The sequence below is a fragment of the Hemiscyllium ocellatum genome, chromosome 19, assembly GCF_020745735.1.
Source record: "Hemiscyllium ocellatum isolate sHemOce1 chromosome 19, sHemOce1.pat.X.cur, whole genome shotgun sequence".
Classification (NCBI taxonomy): domain Eukaryota; kingdom Metazoa; phylum Chordata; class Chondrichthyes; order Orectolobiformes; family Hemiscylliidae; genus Hemiscyllium; species Hemiscyllium ocellatum.
Window position 1 is genome coordinate 27,124,259 of NC_083419.1, and position 20,519 is coordinate 27,144,777.

At 42.4% G+C, this 20,519-nt stretch overlaps 1 protein-coding gene across 2 annotated transcripts in view; it reads right to left on the reverse strand.

The window, feature by feature from the left end:
* Positions 1-11,190: 11,190 nt before the first annotated feature.
* LOC132824674 (small integral membrane protein 29-like) overlaps positions 11,191-20,519 on the reverse strand; it is a 93,542-nt gene continuing 84,213 nt past the window's right edge. For both annotated transcript variants that reach the window (XM_060839319.1, XM_060839318.1), the window contains 2 exons: positions 19,532-19,641; positions 11,191-11,380 (listed from right to left, as the gene is read on the reverse strand). In XM_060839319.1, coding sequence (XP_060695302.1) covers positions 19,558-19,641 — 84 coding nt within the window. In that variant the 3' untranslated portion in view covers positions 11,191-11,380; positions 19,532-19,557. The remainder of the gene's footprint in view (positions 11,381-19,531; positions 19,642-20,519) is intronic.

Consider the following 20,519-nt stretch of genomic DNA (forward strand, 5'->3'; position numbering starts at 1 on the left):
TGATATATAAATTTTATTTTCTGCAATCCTTGAAACCTAACACTTCAGTTACATTTACTTTCCTAACTACCTTCTCTGCCACTCAAATAGCCTAACCTTGGTTATTCTTTGCAAATCATTCAGGGATAAATTTTCCACCTCCACAAAAGTTGTAGCAACAGACAATGCCATCTTAATATCATAATGCACAAGAAACATGGTGTGTTCTTTCAGATTATTATTACCCACTTCCAATTAAGCATTTGCATTGAATATTTCATTAGAGACTCCACTTCTTTATTATAACCAAGCCTGGAGAAGTACTGTTGCTCTAGTCCTATAGGTCACTGCACAAAGTAAAAATACGTTTCACAGTTTCCAAAAAGCAAATTAAGTGTCTCATCTATATTAAGAATTACTTTAAAAATTCCTTTAAATACAATTATTGGTTTATTATCAAAATAGAACTTAGTTAATGAGGATGCAATAATTGATTAACATATAATGGTGGTAATATGGAAGTAAACATCCACACCTCTAAAGAACCCCAAAACACATGCACATACTTCTGAATAAAAAGAAAAAGACTTCTCCCAGCAGGGATTCTTTTTTGAGAAAAAGGGGAATAAAATACCTTCTGGCCATTAGGATTATTCTTGAAAGGCAAAAAGGATAGATGTAGAGTGTCTGAAGTCCTATTCTGATATTCTGGCATGTGGTCAAGTCAGGGCTTATGCTCGAAACGTCGAATTCTCTATTCCTGAGATGCTGCCTAACCTGCTGTGCTTTGACCAGCAACACATTTGCAGCTGTGATCTCCAGCATCTGCAGACCTCATTTTTTACTCAAGTCAGTATTCATGCACAGTTTTCTTTGGAGTAGAGTAATGTTATTTGTCGTTTCTACCATATACAGCTGGTGCAGAAAAAAAATGAAACAGCATTCCCCCAGGACCAAGGTGCTATGAACACATTGACTACACGAGAGTACAGTCATACCCAGGGCAGCATTACGTGCATAGAAAAGTGCAAAGCATGCAAGACATCACAGTCATTCCTGACAAGAGGCACAGTGGTGGACAAATTACAACGTAACAATGAATGATCATTAATAAAACATTGTTTGAGCAACAATTCAAACTATGGTCCAAAAATTGCACAGTCAAGATTAGATTGTGCTGGAAATGCACAGCAGATCAGACAACATCTAAGCTGCAGGAAAATCGACGTTTCAGGCAGGAACTCTTCATTAGGATTACGGAGCCTGATGGCTTGGGGAAGAAACTATTGCAGTCTGACCATGAGAGACTGAAGCCACATGGCAGGAGGGAGAAGAATTTGAATGAAGGATGTGTGGGTCATCCACAATGCTCTCAGCCTTGAGGATGCAGCATGTGGTGTAAATGTCTGCAATGGAGTAAAGTGAGACCCTGATGATCTTCTCAACTGTCCTCACTATCCGTTGTAGGGTCTTATGATGCGAGACAGTATAATTCCCGAACCAGGCAGTGATGCAGCTGCTCAGGGTACTCTCAGCGATGCCTCTGTCAAATGTGGTGAGAATGGGGGATGGGCTTTCCCCAACCTATGCAGAAAGTAGAGATGCTGCTGGGCTTTCTTGGCTATAGAGCTTGTGTTGAGGGACCAGGTGGACACCAAGACAATTCGTGCTCTTCATGGGGGAGCTGTCGATGTCAGCAGAGAGTGATTGCTCTATGCCCTCCTGAAGTCAAAAACCATCTCTTTCATCTGCGGTCTTGGGAGACAGCTTATTCAGCAAATTACAATATTGAGAAGTTACTTTCACCCCAAAACAAGTTTCACCCCAAACTCAAGAGGTTTTTTTCTAAAATAGGAAAGATCAACTGGGGGTAGCTTTTCATCATAGGATTATTGTTCCCCAACAAGTTTTTCAGATATCCAAGCACTCTCCAACCAATTACTATTCAAACAGCCTCAGCAGGGCTCTGTGGCAGAATAAACAGTTATCTCTAATTCTGTGATTTCTAGGAAGCTTTGTTAAATAAATCTTTAATATCCACAACAACCTTTCAACAACAACCTAAGAAAACAATTTCAAATATTAACTTAAAATATATCTATTTTGCACGTTTTTTAATATTCACTAGTCAGGAGTGGGCATCACTTGCTAGACAGCATTCATTGCTGGTTCCGAAGTTTCCCTTGAAAAGATTGTGGTGAACTACCTTCCTGAATCACTGTAGTCTACATGTTGAAAATAGACCTACAACGTCCTAAGGGAAGGGAAGAAATGATGAAAGACTGTGGTTTTTGATGAAGTCATGGCAGGTGCCAAAGTCAATGTCAGATGGTCCATCTAGATTAATTTCTTTGTTGAGACTTTGTAACGATTAATTCAATTGAGTGGCTTCCAAGACCATTTCAAAGGGTAGTTGAGAGTCAACCACATTACTGTGGGTCTGGTGTCACCTAGAGGCCTGACCAGCTGAGGATGGCAAATTTCCTTCCCTGGAGGGCATAAGTGAGCCAGGTGGATTTTTCTGACAATCAACATGGTTTCATGGTCATCAGGAGATTCTTAATGCCAGATTTTTAAAAAAATTGAATTCATATTCCACCATCTACCATAAGAATTTCTGGATTAACAGTCTTTTAATAATACCACTAGGCCATTGCCTTCTCTGTACCGTACTTCACCCGGCAGGCTGGTCAAAAAAATGAAAGCCCATGGGATACATGAGAATGTGGCAAGTTAGATCAAAATTTGATCAATCTTTTGTTTCTTGTCACCTAGCCAATGTTTTGTGAATGAAAAGTAGTTTCCAGCTATGTTCCACAAGGCTAATTGTTGTGGCCTTTGCTGTTTGTTGTACATAGAACATAGAACATAGAAAAATACAGCGCAGTACAGGCCCTTCAGCCCTCGATGTTGCGCCGATCCAAGCCCACCTAACCTACACTAGCCCACTTTCCTCCATATGCCGATCCAATGCCCGTTTAAATGCCCATAAAGAGGGAGAGTCCACCACTGTTACTGGCAGGGCATTCCATGAACTCACGACTCGTTGAGTAAAGAATCTACCCCTAACATCTGTCCTATACCTACCACCCCTTAATTTAAAGCTATGCCCCCTTGTAATATCTGAGTCCATACGTGGAAAAAGGTTCTCATGGTCAACCCTATCTAAACCCCTAATCATCTTGTACACCTCTATCAAGTCACCCCTAAACCTTCTTTTCTCCAATGAAAACAGTTCCAAGTGCCTCAGCCTTTCCTCATACGATCTTCCTACCATACCAGGCAACATCCTGGTAAACCTCCTCTGCACCCGTTCCAGTGTCTCCACATCCTTCCTATAGTATGGCGACCAAAACTGCACACAATACTCCAGATGCGGCCACACCAGAGTCTTATACAACTGCAACATGACCTCAGGACTCCGGAACTCAATTCCTCTACCAATAAAAGCCAGTACACCATATGCCTTCTTCACAGCACTATTTACCTGGGTAGCAACTTTCAGAGATCTTTGTAAATGGACACCAAGATCCCTCTGCTCATCCACACTACCAAGTATCCGACCATTAGCCCAGTACTCCATCTTCTTGTTACTCTTACCAAAGTGAATCACTTCACACTTAGCTACATTGAATTCCATTTGCCACCTATCTGCCCAGCTCTGCAGCTTATCTATATCCCGCTATAACCTGCCACATCCTTCCTCACTGTCAACAACTCCACCGACTTTCGTATCATCCGCAAACTTGCTCACCCAACCTTCTAGCCCCTCCTCCAGGTCATTTATAAAAATGACAAACAGCAATGGTCCCAAAACAGATCCTTGCGGAACACTGCTGGTAACTGCACTCCAAGATGAACCTTTCCCATCAACTACTACCCTCTGTCTTCTTCCAGCCAGCCAATTCCTAATCCAAACCTCCAACTCACCCTCAATGCCATACCTCCGTATTTTTTGCAGTAGCCTACCATGGGGAACCTTATCAAACGCCTTACTAAATTCCATATACACCACATCAACCGCTTTACCCTCGTCCACCTCCTTAGTCACCTTCTCAAAGAATTCAATAAGGTTTGTGAGGCACGACTTGCCCTTCACAAAACCATGCTGACTATCCTTGATCACATTATTCCTATCCAGATGTTCATAAATCCTATCCCTTACAATTCTCTCTAAGACTTTGCCCACAACAGAGGTAAGACTCACCGGCCTATAGTTACTAGGGTTATCCCTACTCCCCTTCTTGAACAAGGGAATTACATTTGCTATCCTCCAGTCTTCTGGCACTATTCCTGTAGACAACGAGGACATAAAAATCAAGGCCAATGGCTCTGCAATCTCCTCCCTTGCTTCCCAGAGAATCCTAGGATAAATGCCATCAGGCCCAGGGGACTTATCTACATTCACCCTTTCCAGAATTTCCAACACCTCTTCCCTACCTACCTCAAAGCCATCCATTCTAATTAATTGTGACTCAATATTCACATCAGCAACAATGTCCAGTTCCTGAGTGAATACTGACGAAAAGTATTCATTCAGTGTCTCCCCAATTTCTTCAGCCTCCACACGCAACTTCCCACTACTATCCTTGACGAGACCTATTCCTACCCTAGTCATCCTTTTATTCTTGACATACCTATAGAAAGCCTTTGAGTTTTTCCTAATCCTATCAACCAAGGACTTTTCATGTCCCCTCCTTGCTGCTCTTAGCTCTCTCTTTATATCCTTCCTGGCTACCTTATAACTCTCAATCGCCCCAATTAAACGTTCACGCCTCATCTTTACATAGGCCGCCCTCTTCCCTTTAACAAGGGATTCCAATTCCTTATTAAACCACGGCTCCCTCACACATACTCTTTCCTCCCTGCCTGACAGATACATACTTATCAAGGACACTCCGTAGTTGTTCCTTGAACAAGCTCCACATTTCGATTGCACCCTTCCCTTGAAGCCTACTTTTCCAAGCCATGCATCCTAAGTCATGCCTCACCGCATCATAATTTCCCTGCCCCAGCTATAACTCTTGCCCTGTAGTGTACACTTATCCCTCTCCATCACTAGAGTAAAAGTCACCGAATTGTGCTCACTGTCCCCAAAGTGCTCACCTACCTCCAATTCTAACACCTGGCCTGGTTCGTTACCCAGAACCAAATCCAGTATGGCCTCACCTCTTGTTGGCCTGTCTACATATTGTGTCAGGAAACTCTCCTGCACACATTGGACAAACACCGACCCATCTAACGTACTCGAGCTATAGCTTTCCCAGTCAATACCTGGAAAGTTAAAGTCCCCCATAACAACCACCCTATTACTTTCACTCTTCTCCTGAATCATCCTCGCAATCCTTTCTTCTACGTTTATAGGACTATTAGGAGGCCTGTAGAAAACTCCTAACAGGGTGACCTCACCTTTCCTATTTCTAAGCTCAGCCCAAACGACCTCAGATGGCGAGTCTTCATCCATCGTCCTTTCCACTGCTGTAATATTATCTTTGACAAGCAATGCCACATCTCCCCCTCTTTTACCCCCACCTCTGACCCTACTAAAACATTTAAACCCTGGAACCTGCAACAACCAATCTTGTCCCTGTTCTACCCATGTCTCCGTAATAGCCACAACATCGAACTCCCAAGTACCAACCCACGCTGCAAGTTCACCTACCTTATTTCGTATACTTCTCGCATTGAAGTACACACACTTCAAGCCACCTTCCTGTTTACAGGCACCCTCCTTAGAGATTGCTGCCATGTTCCTAACCTCTCTACACTCCAGGTCCTGCACTCTAAAACTACAGTCTAGGTTCCCATGCCCCTGCAGAGTTAGTTTAAACCCCCCCGAAAGAGCACTAGCAAACCTCTCCCCAAGGATACTGGTGCCCCTCAGGTTCAGGTTTAGACCATCATGTTTATAGAGGTCCCACCTTTCCCAGAAAGAACCCCAGTTATCCAGAAACTGGAATCCCTCCCTCCTGCACCATCCCTGTAGCCACGCATTTAACTGCTCTCTCTCCCTATTTCTCGACTCTCTATCACGTGGCACGGGTAACAAACCAGAGACAACAACTCTATTTGTTCTAACTCTGAGCTTCCAACCTAGCTCCCTGAAAGCCTGCCTAACATCCTCATCCCTCTTCCTACCTATGTCGTTGGTGCCAATCTGGACCACGACTTTGGGCTGTTCCCCCTCCCCCTCCCCCTTAAGGATCCAGAAAACACGATCAGAGACATCATGTACCCTTGCACCTGGGAGGCAACATACCAAACGTGAGTCTCTCTCGCCCCCACAAAACCGCCTATCTGTGCCCCGAACTATCGAGTCTCCAATAACTATTGCTCTGCTCTTCTCCACCCTTCCCTTCTGAGCAATGGGGATAGGCTCATTTATTGTTTTGGACTTAAATGGAGGAAGTATGAATTGAGAAATTTGCAGATGACAAAAATTGGCCGGGTAGTTAGTTGACCCCAGAACGATATAAATGGTTTGATTGAGAGGGCAGAAAAGTGGCAAATGAAATTCAATCTGGAAAACTATGAGGTGGTGCATTGGGAAGGAAAAATCAAAGCTATAGAATATACAATGAACAGCAGGACATTGAGAGGGGTGGGAAAATTAGAGTGCATGTCCATGCAGTCCATACGTAAGGCAGATAGACAAGGTGGTAAAGAAAATATATTGTGACAATACTATGGTTTTAAGAGGTGTATTTTGTCCTTTTTTAAATGAAGAAAGTTTGAGACAGAGGTAGTAAGCAATCTGTTCCAAGCCAATATGGTGAACACCTGGTGAGGCCTATGGTTTTGTTTTAAAGTAGGAACATTGACTAGTATGAATGGGTGGAGTCAGGCTCTCTGAGAACCAAGGACTTAGTTTAGCTTTCAGTAGTTGTTACTGGTTTTTGGAAACTAGTTGAAAAAGATATCACATCTCTCTCTTTGCTACAGTTAAAAGCTGGAGTTTTCTCTTTTACCAGAATTGCATGTGAGACAGTCTGTTTATTGAAGCCATGATTTGGAGACGCCGTTGTTGGACTGGGGTGTACTAAGTTTAAAATCACAACACCAGGTGATAGACCAACAGATTTATTTGGAAGCATTAGCTTTCGGAGCGCTGCTCCTTAATCAGGTGGTTTTAGAGAATAAGATTGTAAGACACAGAACTTATAGCAAAAGTTTACAGTGTGATGTAACTGAAATTACATATCGAAAAAGACCTGGATTGTTTGTTAAGTCTCTCATCTTTTACAATGACCATGTTGGTTTCAGTTCTTTCATCAGTAAATCGCAAAACATTTTTTTAAAGTTACATTCTCAAGAGAATTTTAATAATTGGTGTGATGCTCGAAACGTCGAATTCTCTATTCCTGAGATGCTGCCTAACCTGCTGTGCTTTGACCAGCAACACATTTGCAGCTGTGATCTCCAGCATCTGCAGACCTCATTTTTTACTCGTGATATCAGCGCAGATAATATATTAAAAGTGTTAGATTCCCTGTGTGAGGCTGTCTATGCCACAATGGTCAGACTGATTCTAATCTAATACATGCATTTACAGAATCCTGCAAATATTCATGCAGTTTTTGAGCAAAAAAAATGTAATTCTGCAAGTACAAATTCACCCCACAAACTTATGTATATGTGTGAAGGGGGTTATTATGAGTGTCTGTGAGAGAGTGTGTGTATGTGTGAGTGTAAAGGGGTATAAGTCTGTGAGAGGGTTGTGTGGGAGTGTATATGTGAGAGTATGAGAAAGGCTGTGTGTGTGTGTGTCTGTGTCTGTCTGTCTGTATGTGTCTATAGTGCAATGGGGTCACCTGTAATGGTGGCATGTACTCATGTGACTCACCCAATGTCGTCTATCTCATACACTGCAGACAAGAATGCCCTAAGGATCGGTACATTGGCAAGACCAAACAGAGACATCGCACACAATCAACAGACAGGAACGTTCCCTACCAGTCGGAGAACACTTCAGCAGTCCAGGACATTCGAACTCGGACTTTCAGGTGACCGTCCTCCAAGGCGGACTTCGGGACAGGCAACAACAAAAAGTGGCCAAGCAGAGGCTGATAGCCAAGTTCGGTACCCATGGGGATGGCCTCAACCAGGATCTTGGGTTCATGTCACACTACAGGTGATCCCATTGCACTATACATACACACACACACACACGCACACACACACACACACACACACACACACACACACGGACACAGACACAGACAGACACACACACTCAAACCCTCTCTCATATACCCATACATACACTCCTACACACACCCTCTCACACACTTATACTCCTTTACACTTGCACATATACACTTTCTCACAGACACTCATACCACCCCCAAAACACATATACCCCCCCACACACATACACATATAAGTTTGTGGGGTGATGTGTACTTGCAGAATTACATTTTACTTTGCTCAAAAACTGTATGAATCCATGTAAGATTCTGTAAATCCATTTTTTTAGATTGGAATGCCAGTCCAACCCCGGCATCTCCAAATCATGCCTATTAAGTCACCTCTAAACCTTTTTCTCTCTAACAATACAATGTCGGACAACCACCTGGTGAAGGAGCAGTGCTCCAAAAGCCAGTGCTTCCAAATAAACCTGTTAGACTATAACCTGGTGTTGTGTGAATTTTAACTTTGTTTTATTGAATGTGTCTTTGTCAAGTGGGTGTTTATGAAATGTTATTATATTGAAACAGTTGCCGTTTAGTTGTTAAATAATGTATTATTCTGCTACATTTTCAAATAGAGTTAAGTTATTCCAATTCTTCTTTATTTTGTTTGGATTTTAGCGATAAGGTAAGAAGAAAGTGGAACACAGCAACTTACACTTGCCTTTAAATAAGAAAACGTTAGGATCTAGGTTAGCTCCTTGATATGTTGGAAGGGATTTGGTCTGGTCCACAACAATAGGGATTTTCTTCCTTTATTGGAGATCTAGCATACAAAAGCAGGCATCTAATGCTGGAACTGTACGATAGTGCAGTGTCTCCACCTGCCACCTTCTTTCCTGACTAAATAACCCCACAAAAAGAAACCTGCCACGGGGAAGGACAATAATTTCCACTTGTTGGTTAGAGGAAGTTGGCTGGAAGGAGATTAATTTTGAACATAAATACCAGCATAGATTTAGTGGACTAAATGGCATGTATCTATGCAGTAAAATCTAATTCTATGTGCAGCAAAAAATGATAAACAAACCAATAAACCTGAATAAATATTTAGATATATCCTGTAAGATCTTCCTGCATGCATCCTCTTGTTCCCCATCATCAGTAATTAATAACTGGGGCGCCTCATAACTTTCAAATAACCCTGAGTGGAACTTGGAGTCGTGCAAGCAGTAATATATCCCAAGATGATGATGGGCCTTTTGAAATGTTGCTCACAAATCACATAACCTGATAATCCCCTATAGCCCACCCAACGTCAAATTGCTCCTTTCTTTGAAAACAATGACTCACACTAGTATCATGCATTAACTGTGTTTTACATTGTCAATGCAGATATACCAACTGTTGGCCATTCTCTGATCCCTGTAATTCATTAGATTAGATTAACTGATTAGATTAGATTAACAGTGTGGAAACAGGCCCTTCGGCCCAACAAGTCCACACCGACCCGCCGAAGCGAAACCCACCCATACCCCTACATTACCCCTTACCTAACACTATGGGCAAATTTAGCATGGCCAATTCACCTGACCCGCACATCTTTGGACTGTGGGAGGAAACCGGAGCACCCGGAGGAAACCCACGCAGACACGGGGAGAACGTGCAAACTCCACACAGTCAGTCGCCTGAGTCCGGAATTGAACCCGGGTCTTCAGGCGCTGTGAGGCAGCAGTGCTAACCACTGTGCCACCATGCCGCCCATGCGGCAATCATATGTGTTTTATTGGTGGACCTCGAGTGAATTTTCTTTATATCTTATGGATTTGTTCTGTAGTCATTGGATAAACTTCAGTTTTAAATCAAAGATGGTTCCTTTATTTAACTGATACTCACACATGAGTATTTTCTAGTAAACCAAATGTATAGTAAGCAGAAGCCATGGCTGTAACTAGTATAGGGGAAGAGAGTCCAACTATAATGTCCTTTGCTAACCTTGATCAAGATCAGGAAATTAGAAACGTAGAAACAGAAGGCCATTCAGCTCATCAAGCATGTTTACGACTCCAATTAAGAATGTGAAAATGACCTCCAAAATAAATATTTTGATTTAAATCTGTTGGTAATAACTTAAAACCACAAAAGGTGATTTATTTAAAAAGGACGTTATTTGTTTTGATTACATTCAATGTGGTAATAAATGAAACTCAGGAGCTGCATAATTACTGAGTTTAACAAATTGAATACCCAAGCATCACCCTGCATCCAATGTAATGTTTGTTTATATTACTATACATCTTGATAAAGCATTTCATATGATTCAATAACATGCTTCATTTCAGTCTTTATTGGATTTATGTGGCTTTTAGAACATGTTCTATTCCCATGCAAGTTAGACCACACTGAGGCATGCAAAATCTCTCTTTTCTACACAAAGGCATGTTTAGTTAGATTGTGAATAAACGATCAAAAATTTCCCGATTCAAAAGTGGACTGGCATGAAATTAGGGGAATTGTGCATCTCATTAGATAAACTGCACTGACTGACATAACAGACATGTTTTATAGGGATTTGAAATGCACACATCTTATTTGAGCAAGCAAGGGGCTTATGGAAGTAAAATTAGATATCAGTGATAAATGGCATATCTAAACTATGTCACTTGTGACCCAGAGCTTAATAATCTACCTCACAAAACTTTTCACTTCCTATTTGCATTCCTGCTCATTATTTTGTCATCTTTGAAATTCTGAGATGTGTAGGTTTAGAATCATATTTACAAATAAATTCTTAGTCTGAGCACTAGATTTCACCAGTTTTGACAGTTTCAGATATAATCATATCAATGGGAACATTCATTCAATGAATTGTACCCACATGCCTTCAGGATAGATCTCTAAACATTCCACTTGATCCAAATATTGCCACAAACTTTGTCTGAAGTAAAAAAAAAGTACACACACATTTTCAAACACAAATATACATAAGAAAACAAGTAAAATCTCACATAATTAACCTCCAATCCTTTGGTTTACTTGTATATAATTTCAATACACAAATATATTGTTGAAAGATCCAGCTTTGCAACAAATATAGTGCCACAATCTGGCAATTTTAATTCAAAAACCATTGTAAAAATAGTTATTCTTATGGCTGTTTAGTTTTACACCAGGAGTATGTAGATGATTCTAACAGGTGATCTGTTTTGTGACGACAGCATCAGTAAATTCAAACCCTCAAATGTTCAAACATTGTTTTTCATGTAGTGCACCTGTGGAATGAGAAATATATTGTAAAATATCACACACACATAAAGGCATTTTACCTGAAGCAAACATTATTTACGTACAGAAATAGTCCCATAACTGCCGTTCAACTTTAATGCCATACAAAATGATTGCTAAGCATGTCCAACCTTGGCAATTGTGTTGCCAAACAATTGGGTCAATTGAGCTTAATTCTGATTTCATCTGACATTCAGACAAACACATCCAGCAAAAGAAGGTGGCAGGCTGACAGACTAACATCCAGTTTCTGGGGAAATTGCCACCCATGGTCCTTGGAGGTTCATGCCCTGGAAACAAGGCCTATAGGGAATATAGACCTCAACTGACTTTTCCATCTTAATACAGAGATGCTAAAACCAATAGTAGCATCTCCTATTTCCTCCCAGTTATAGAATCATACAGTACAGAAACAGACTCTTTGGCCCAACTCGTCCGCAACAACCAGATATCCTAAACTAATCTGGTCCCATTTGCCTGTACTAAGCCCATATCCCCTAAACGCTTTCTATTCATCTACCCATCCAGATAACTTTTAAATGTTGCAACTGTGTCCACTTCCACCATCTCCTCTGACAGCTCATTCCATGAATGCACCATGCTCTGTGTGAAAATGTTGCCCCTCAGGTCCCTTTTAAATATTTTCCCCTTCACTTTAATCCTATGTCCTCTAGTTTTGGACTCCCCAAAGCTGGGAAAAATACCTTGGTTATTCACCCTATCCATGCTCCTCATGATTTTGTAAACCTCCAAGGTCACCCCTTCGATGCTCCAGGAAAACAGCCCCACCCTATTCAGCCTCTCCCTATAGCTCAATGCCTCCAATCCCAGCAATGTCCTTGTAAATTTTTTCTGAACCGTTTCATGTTGAACAACATCTTTCCTATAGCAGGGAGACCAGAATTGAATACAGTATTCTAAACGCGACCTCACCAATGTCCAGCACAATTACAAAATCAATTATAGATAGCAGCTTGAAGATCTCTGCTACTCATTGGATTCACTCGCTGAGCCATTGAAAAAGTTGTAATTTAATCTTGTTATTAAATGAGAAAACCTTTTTTACTTTAGATGTGCCATATTCTGCAATATTCTGAAATATGTAAAACATAGACGTAAACAGAATCTAATAGCTTGATTAATCATCATAACAGCTTCAAACGACCCAGAAGATTAACCGAAGATGTCATCAGAATTAGTGTTTTCAAAAGCACCCACTTATTTTTATTATTGGTCAGTTAGATGACCATGTGTGCATAACCATAAACCAACTCTTTTTTTAAAACACTTCTTCACAGATCCAATTACATGGTATTAGACAACATTTTGTACTGAACAGAACACCAAATAAAATATTGGATTCTGGATTATCAATTCTAAAACTTCCTAAACTGAGACAATTCTGGAAAAAGCTCTCCGCAAAGGGTGGTTTTGTTTTAAACTTGCGTACACTCTATTCTGAAAGTGATGATTTATACAGGATTAAAGTTTTGCAGAATAGTTAATCCTCATGTATTATTCCAGACAATAGGTTATTACTGCTGTGCCAAATCTTGTTTTTTCCAGATATTCACATATGTGTACTATCCAGCAATGGCCATTTGACAATAACCAGATGCAAAAACCATGGCTGATACATTCCCTCCCTAGACCTGGGAGTAAAACCAATGTTGTTGTTCTAATGCTACGCCAGCTGTGATCTTCAATTAAACCATAGTGGAATCTTACAAAAGGTGCTGGCAAAGATGCTAAAGCAGCTATACAGGTTGTAACAGAACATAGAGGTATACCAGTCGAAAAATAATCAGCTATGCACTGTACGTTTATTTTCCCAGTAATATACCACAGATTATGTATCAAAATAAGTGAGTGGTTTTTCTAAAAATTAATTGTAGGTCCATGAAGGTGAAGTTAAAGAAACAAAGAAACGGCATTTATCGAGCACCTCAGGATGTCCCAAAGCAGTTTACAATGAATGAAGAAGCTCTGAAAAGTATAGTGTCATTACTAGAATGTGGATCATTAAGTTAAATTGAACTCTAATACTGCATGACTGTTAGTCGACTGACATTATTGAACTTTCATTGTCACTCCTAAGATTTGTTGCTGTGTAGCTTTACACCAGTTCAATTACAGCAGCAAGATGTGCATCATGTTAAAGATTACTTTTATTCTGCTGTCCATCCCTACCATAAAAATAAGAAAGGAGTTTCACTTTGAACTATTGCCAATTGACAGTCAAATCCTGGAATCACTCCACTTTAATCTACAAGCTCTGCTAAATATCCACCATCCTGTCAAATTTTACTTACTCGATTAATTCCTAGCCTCAACCCACAGTATTACGGTGGTGTTCATCCAAATGCAAATTGGTTTTTTTTAGCCTCATTTAAACTGAGTCTCTGTGGGTTTATATTCCTCTATGCTTTGCACATCAGGGGGCAAAAGAATTGATTATTGAGGAGTCTTCTTGAGATTTCCTCAAGCTATTATTTTATTCTCACTAACTCCTTTATTAGGCGAGATGCAGTCAGGTAGCAACATTACCTGAAATAAAAACAAAGTGCTGGAGGTCTGACAGCTTCTGTGGAGAGAAGTAGAGTTAATGTTTCGCGTCCGATATAACCTTTTCAGAATTCAGTCATATCTAACTTGAAGCATTACTTTGTTTTTCTCTCTCCACAGAAGGTGCTAGCCCTGTTGAGTTTCTCCAGCACTTTGTTTTTATTTCAGATTTCCAGCATCTGCAGCATTTTGCTTTTAGTAATATTACCTTCTGTGTGTTGACATATGGGACATTTGGACTCTCAGAAGCAGAGAAATTCATCCATATCCTCAACTACCAACCTGCCATTAAACCACAAGGTAAACTTCAATTTCATAGATATCAGTTTTAATTGGCACATCTAGCAACACAAGTTTTTTTTTAATAGCTGACATATTTCATATTGTGCACATTACTGTGCAATGAATGTGTAATCAGTGACTTCAGATTTTCCTGGATCCCAGTTTGCTAGATATTCCTTTGTTGACAGAATCTCATCAGCTTTCCTTTCTCTCTCCCTTGGCTGCTACTTGCTTCCCACCATTTCCCCCCAACTCAGCCCGCTCAAGCTGCCTACTTCATGCCTAGCCTAGCAGACTCTTACTTATAGTGACCTCACCCAAGCAAACAGGAGGCTCCCACCCAAGCAAACTGGATGCTCTCACCCTTAGGCCTTGTCCAGCAGTACATTTCTCCAGGCCTTGACCCATCCACTCCTCACTCTTTCTCACTGGCTTTGCTCTGCTGTCTCAGCTCCCCAAGTTTCACCAGCCTTGTTCACCCCAATACTTGTCCTCTTGCTGCTACTTCAGTACTGTCTGTTTCCCTCTTGCATTTGTACCAGTCTGTGATTGCAGCAACAGCAGCTCCTTTTAAAACTTTACCGTCTCTTGTATGGGAGGAAATTTTTCTGATGAATCACTTCCATTATTCAGTTTTTGGGCTGACTTGGCCACTTTCGGGAGAGAGTTTGACTGTACTCCTATATATTTTGAGCAATGCTGCACACCCAGTCAGCCTTTCCCTCCTTTTCCTTGCCAGTACTTAACAGCAAATCTTTAATTCTGTGAACCATCTGCTCTACTAAGCTTGATTTTGAAAGATTCCCTGCCTACGCTACATTTTCCAAATCTTGACTAGCTTGCCCCCAACTTTCCAAATTCCAAACCAAATGTCCCTCTGATTATAGCACCCCAGCCACTACCACCTCTCACTCGCTATGCTGACTTTCCCTTTTCTCTATTCTAGTCTTTCCCTGGTTTCTCCTACACTCCTCACTTCTTTTTCTCTCTTGCTTTGCAATCTTAGCTCATCTCTCTGCACTCCCTTTATATCTCTTATGTTTCTTCTCTATATCTTTCCTCTTCCACTTCCACTTACCCTCCCTTTCCCACTTTCTTCTTCTCTAACCATCCATTCAGTCACCCAACAAACATCCAGGTTTTTGTCCCTGCTCCTTCCAATCCCCTCTCCTCCCATTCCATCCTATTCATTCTTATCTCCTCTACATCAGTTCCTTCCTCTTCTTTTTCTCTTTCCAAATTCACTTCCATAACTTTTCATTCATGTGGTTGTTTCTTGATTGTTTGTCTGAACTCTTCTCTTCCTATATTCCATGTTTTCTCTATTAATACCATTTCCTTTTTGTACAAACCTCCTATATTTTTCTCTGCTGGCATTTCCTGCCATCCTAAATCTACTTTCTCACAGCTCCCCTTTTCAGGTCCATAAGAATCTAAAATGAACATCAGCAAGCAGCTGATTGGCAAATTTGTATCAATTAATAGCACTATTGATAACACCATCAATTGGCTAATTATTAGGAGAGAATGATAAGATGGAGATTTGACAGTTCAGATTTGTTCTGTATTTTTGCAGGTACCTGAATGATTTTCTGCATTATTGGGAAGATTCCAGCACCATAGTTGATTTGGAACAACTTGACCCAGGAGGGCCAAGTCAATAGCTCCTGCTTGAAGTGTCAGTAATTCAATAATTTAATAATTGTATGAATTGCAACAAAGAGCACAAGATTTTCAAGTATTCCTAAGTATTAAGATACAGAGTGGTGGTAGAGGGTTGTTTTTTGGACTGGAGGCCTTTTACTAATGGTGTTCCACAGGGACTGGTGCTGGGTCCACTGTTGTTGGTCATTTAAATAAATGCTGCAAATGTGTTGCTGGTCAAAGCACAGCAGGTTAGGCAGCATCTCAGGAATAGAGAATTCGACGTTTCGAGCATAAGCCCTTCATCAGGAATAAGAGAGAGAGAGCCAAGCCGGCTGAGATAAAAGGTAGGGAGGAGGGACTAGGGGGAGGGGCGATGGAGGTGGGATAGGTGGAAGGAGGTCAAGGTGAGGGTGATAGGCCGGAGTGGGGTGGGGGCGGAGAGGTCAGGAAGAGGATTGCAGGTTAGGAGGGCGGTGCTGAGTTGAGGGAACCGACTGAGACAAGGTGGGGGGAGGGGAAATGAGGAAGCTGGAGAAATCTGAATTCATACCTTGTGGTTGGAGGGTTCCCAGGCGGAAGATGAGGCGCTCCTCCTCCAGCCGTCGTGTAGTTGTGTTCTGCCGGTGGAGGAGTCCAAGGACCTGCATGTCCTCGGTGGAGTGGGAGGGGGAGTTAAAGTGTTGAGCCACGGGGTGATTGGGTTGGTTGGTTCGGGCGGCCCAGAGGTGTTCTCTGAAGCGTTCCGCAAGTAAGCGGCCTGTCTCACCAATATAGAGGAGGCCACATCGGGTGCAGCGGATGCAATAGATGATGTGTGTGGAGGTACAGGTGAACTTGTGGCGGATATGGAAGGATCCCTTGGGGCCTTGGAGGGAAGTGAGTGTGGAGGTGTGGGCGCAAGTTTTACATTTCCTGCGGTTGCAGGGGAAGGTGCCGGGGGTGGAGGTTGGGTTGGTGGGGGGTGTGGATCTGACAAGGGAGTCACGAAGGGAGTGGTCCTTGCGGAACGCTGATAGGGGAGGGGAGGGAAATATATCCTTGGTGGTGGGGTCCGTTTGGAGGTGGCGGAAATGGCGGCGGATAATACGTTGTATGCGCAGGTTGGTGGGGTGGTAGGTGAGAACCAGTGGGGTTCTGTCTTGGTGGCGGTTGGAGGAGCGGGGCTCAAGGGCGGAGGAGCGGGAAGTGGAGGAGATGCGGTGGAGGGCATCGTCGATCACGTCTGGGGGGAATCTGCGGTCCTTGAAGAAGGAGGCCATCTGGGTTGTGCGGTGTTGGAATTGGTCCTCCTGGGAGCAGATGCGGCGGAGACGAAGGAATTGGGAATATGGGATGGCGTTTTTACAGGGGGCAGGGTGGGAGGAGGTGTAGTCCAGGTAGCTGTGGGAGTCAGTCGGTTTATAATAGATGTCTGTGTTGAGTCGGTCGCCCGAGATAGAAATGGAAAGGTCTAGGAAGGGGAGGGAGGAGTCTGAGACAGTCCAGGTGAATTTCAGGTCGGGATGGAAGGTGTTAGTAAAGTTGATGAACTGTTCAACCTCCTCGTGGGAGCACGAGGCAGCGCCGATACAGTCATCGATGTAGCGGAGGAAAAGGTGGGGGGTGGTGCCAGTGTAGTTGCGGAAGATGGACTGTTCCACATATCCTACGAAGAGGCAGGCATAGCTGGGGCCCATGCGGGTGCCCATGGCAACTCCTTTAGTTTGGAGGAAGTGGGAGGATTGAAAAGAGAAGTTATTCAGGGTGAGGACCAGTTCAGTCAGTCGAAGGAGGGTGTCAGTGGAAGGGTACTGGTTAGTGCGGCGGGAAAGGAAGAAGCGGAGGGCTTTGAGTCCTTCGTGATGGGGGATGGAGGTGTACAGGGACTGGATGTCCATAGTGAAAATAAGGCATTGGGGACCGGGGAAGCGAAAATCCTGGAGGAGGTGGAGGGCGTGGGTGGTGTCCCGAACGTAGGTGGGGAGTTCTTGGACTAAAGGGGACAGGACCGTGTCGAGGTATTGGGAGATGAGTTCGGTGGGGCAGGAGCAGGCTGAGACAATGGGTCGGCCGGGGCAGGCAGGTTTGTGGATTTTGGGCAGGAGGTAGAAACGGGCGGTGCGGGGTTGTGGGACTATGAGGTTGGAGGCGGTGGATGGGAGATCCCCTGAGGTGATGAGGTCCTGGATGGTCTGGGAGATGATGGTTTGGTGGTGGGAGGTGGGGTCGTGGTCAAGGGGGCGATAAGAGGAGGCGTCCGCGAGCTGGCGTTTGGCTTCAGCGGTGTACAGGTCAGTGCGCCAAACTACCACCGCGCCTCCCTTGTCTGCGGGTTTGATGGTGAGGTTGGGATTGGAGCGGAGGGAGTGGAGGGCTGCACGTTCTGAGGGTGAGATTAGATGAGAAAGCAGAAGGCATGGTTAGTAAGTTTATGGATCACACTATAATCGATGGTATAGTGGACAGTGAAGAAGGCTACCTAAGGTTACAAAAAGGTCTTGATTAGTAGGGTCAATGGGCTGAGGAGTGGCAAATGGAGTTTAATTTGGATAAATGCAAGATATTGCATTTTGGTAAAACAAGCAAGGGCAGGACTTACAGAATTAAAAGTAGGGCCTTGGGCAGTATTATGGAACAGAGAGACCAAGGGGTTCAGGTACATAATCCTTCTTTGAAGTTTGCATCACATGTACATAGGGTGGTTAAGAAGGCATTTAGCATGTTTGCCTTCATTGCTCAGCTCTTTGAGTATAGGAGTTGGGAAGTTGTTGTACAGGATGTTGGTGTGCAGTCCTGGTCGTTCTGTGATGGGGTGGATGTTATTAAGATAGAGAGGGTTCAGAAAATAATTCACCACAATGTTGCCGGGAATGGAAGGTTTCAGTTATAAGGAGAGGCTGGATAGACTGGGTCTTTTCTCACTAGAGCGTAGGAGATTAAGAGGTGACTTTATAGAGGTTTATAAAATTATGAGGTGCACCATGCCAAGCTACAAATCTTTACACAAACCATGCATTATGAAGGGTATAGATATGGTGAATAGCAGGTATTCATTTTCCCGAGGGAGGGGGAAATGCAAGACTAGGGGACATATTTTTAAGGAGAAAGTGAGGACTGCAGATGCTGGAGATCAGAGCTGAAAATGTGTTGCTGGAAAAGCACAGCAGGTCAGGCAGCATCCAAGGAATAGGAGATTCGACGTTTCGGGCATAAGCCCTTCTTCAGGAATGAGGACACTTTCCTCATTCCTGAAGAAGGGCTTATGCCCAAAACGTCGAATCTCCTGTTCCTTGGATGCTGCCTGACTTGCTGTGCTTTTCCAGCAACACATTTTCAGCAGCGACATATTTTTAAGGTCAGAGGAGAAAGAATTAAAAAAGACATGTGGGCAATTTTTGTTTTACACAGAGTGTGCTCCGTGTGTGGAATGAACTTCCAGGTGAAGTGGTGAACATAGGTATAGTTACAATGTTTAAAAGACATTGGATAAGCACATGAATAAGAAATATTTGGACGGATACAGGCCAAGCACAGGCAGGTGGGACTAGTTTAGTTTGGGATTACGGTTGGCATGAACTGGTTGGACTTAAGGGTCTGTTTCCATGCTGTATCACTCTATAACTTGAGGATACTTTTAGGCGATAAATTCAGAAACTTTGATTCACCTGCATTTTGGTTACCAATATTTGGTTCAAAGCACACTGTCAGTATTGGAAGTGGAGACACGGCTATCATCCAGTCTGTTTGCTTTCTCATCTGAAGGTTCATGACCATCCTAAAACAAAAATAAAGATTTTAGAAACTAAATAAAGTTGACAGACAAGATAGAAAAATTACTTTTAAAAATCGGGGAAGGAATAAGCTCAATAATGACCATTTTGGTAGAGATGGGATGCAAAACATTAAGGCTGATGTGGAAAATTTAAATTAATTTTTAAAAATTCACAGTTTTAAAACAGTTCAGGAGTCATAACACTGGTGAACGAACTACTGAGCTATTTAAAAACTGTGGGTGCGACTTCAAGGCTGTAAACTTATTTCAACATTTGTACAATAGCAACAAATGTAAATTGTAAAATAACTCAGTACATCTATTGTTTCATTGTAGATTCGTTTTCCATGAGGAGAAAGGAATGGAAAGCAGGAACTGACATTTGTTGGTATGGCAAGCAGTGAAAACTAGTTCAAAGTGCATAGATATCTAAATGTTCTAGTGGAAGAATTACATAAAGATATTATACAGTAACAGCTATAAAATAAGTCGGCTAATGGAATGCAATGCTTTATTACAAGATGAATTGAATGTATATGCATGATATTACGCTTCACTTATCTAGGGCACTGATGAGAGCACATCTTGAATCCTGCAATTTTGGTCTCCTTTTTCAGGAAGGATGTCAATGTGTTGGAGATGGCTGAGAGCAAATTTACTAAATGTATTTCTGGAATAGGCAGGTTGTGTTATAGGGAAAGGTCCAACAAAGGGACTTGCATTTAAAAGAATGTGGAGTGGATTGAAGGAAATATACTGGATCTTGGATTGTGATGGAGTTTTACCCTTTGGCCTATCATGTCCAAGCTGGTCAGCAATCTCCTATTTATTCTAACCCCATTTTCTAGCACATGGCTCATAGCCTTGTATCATTTTAATAC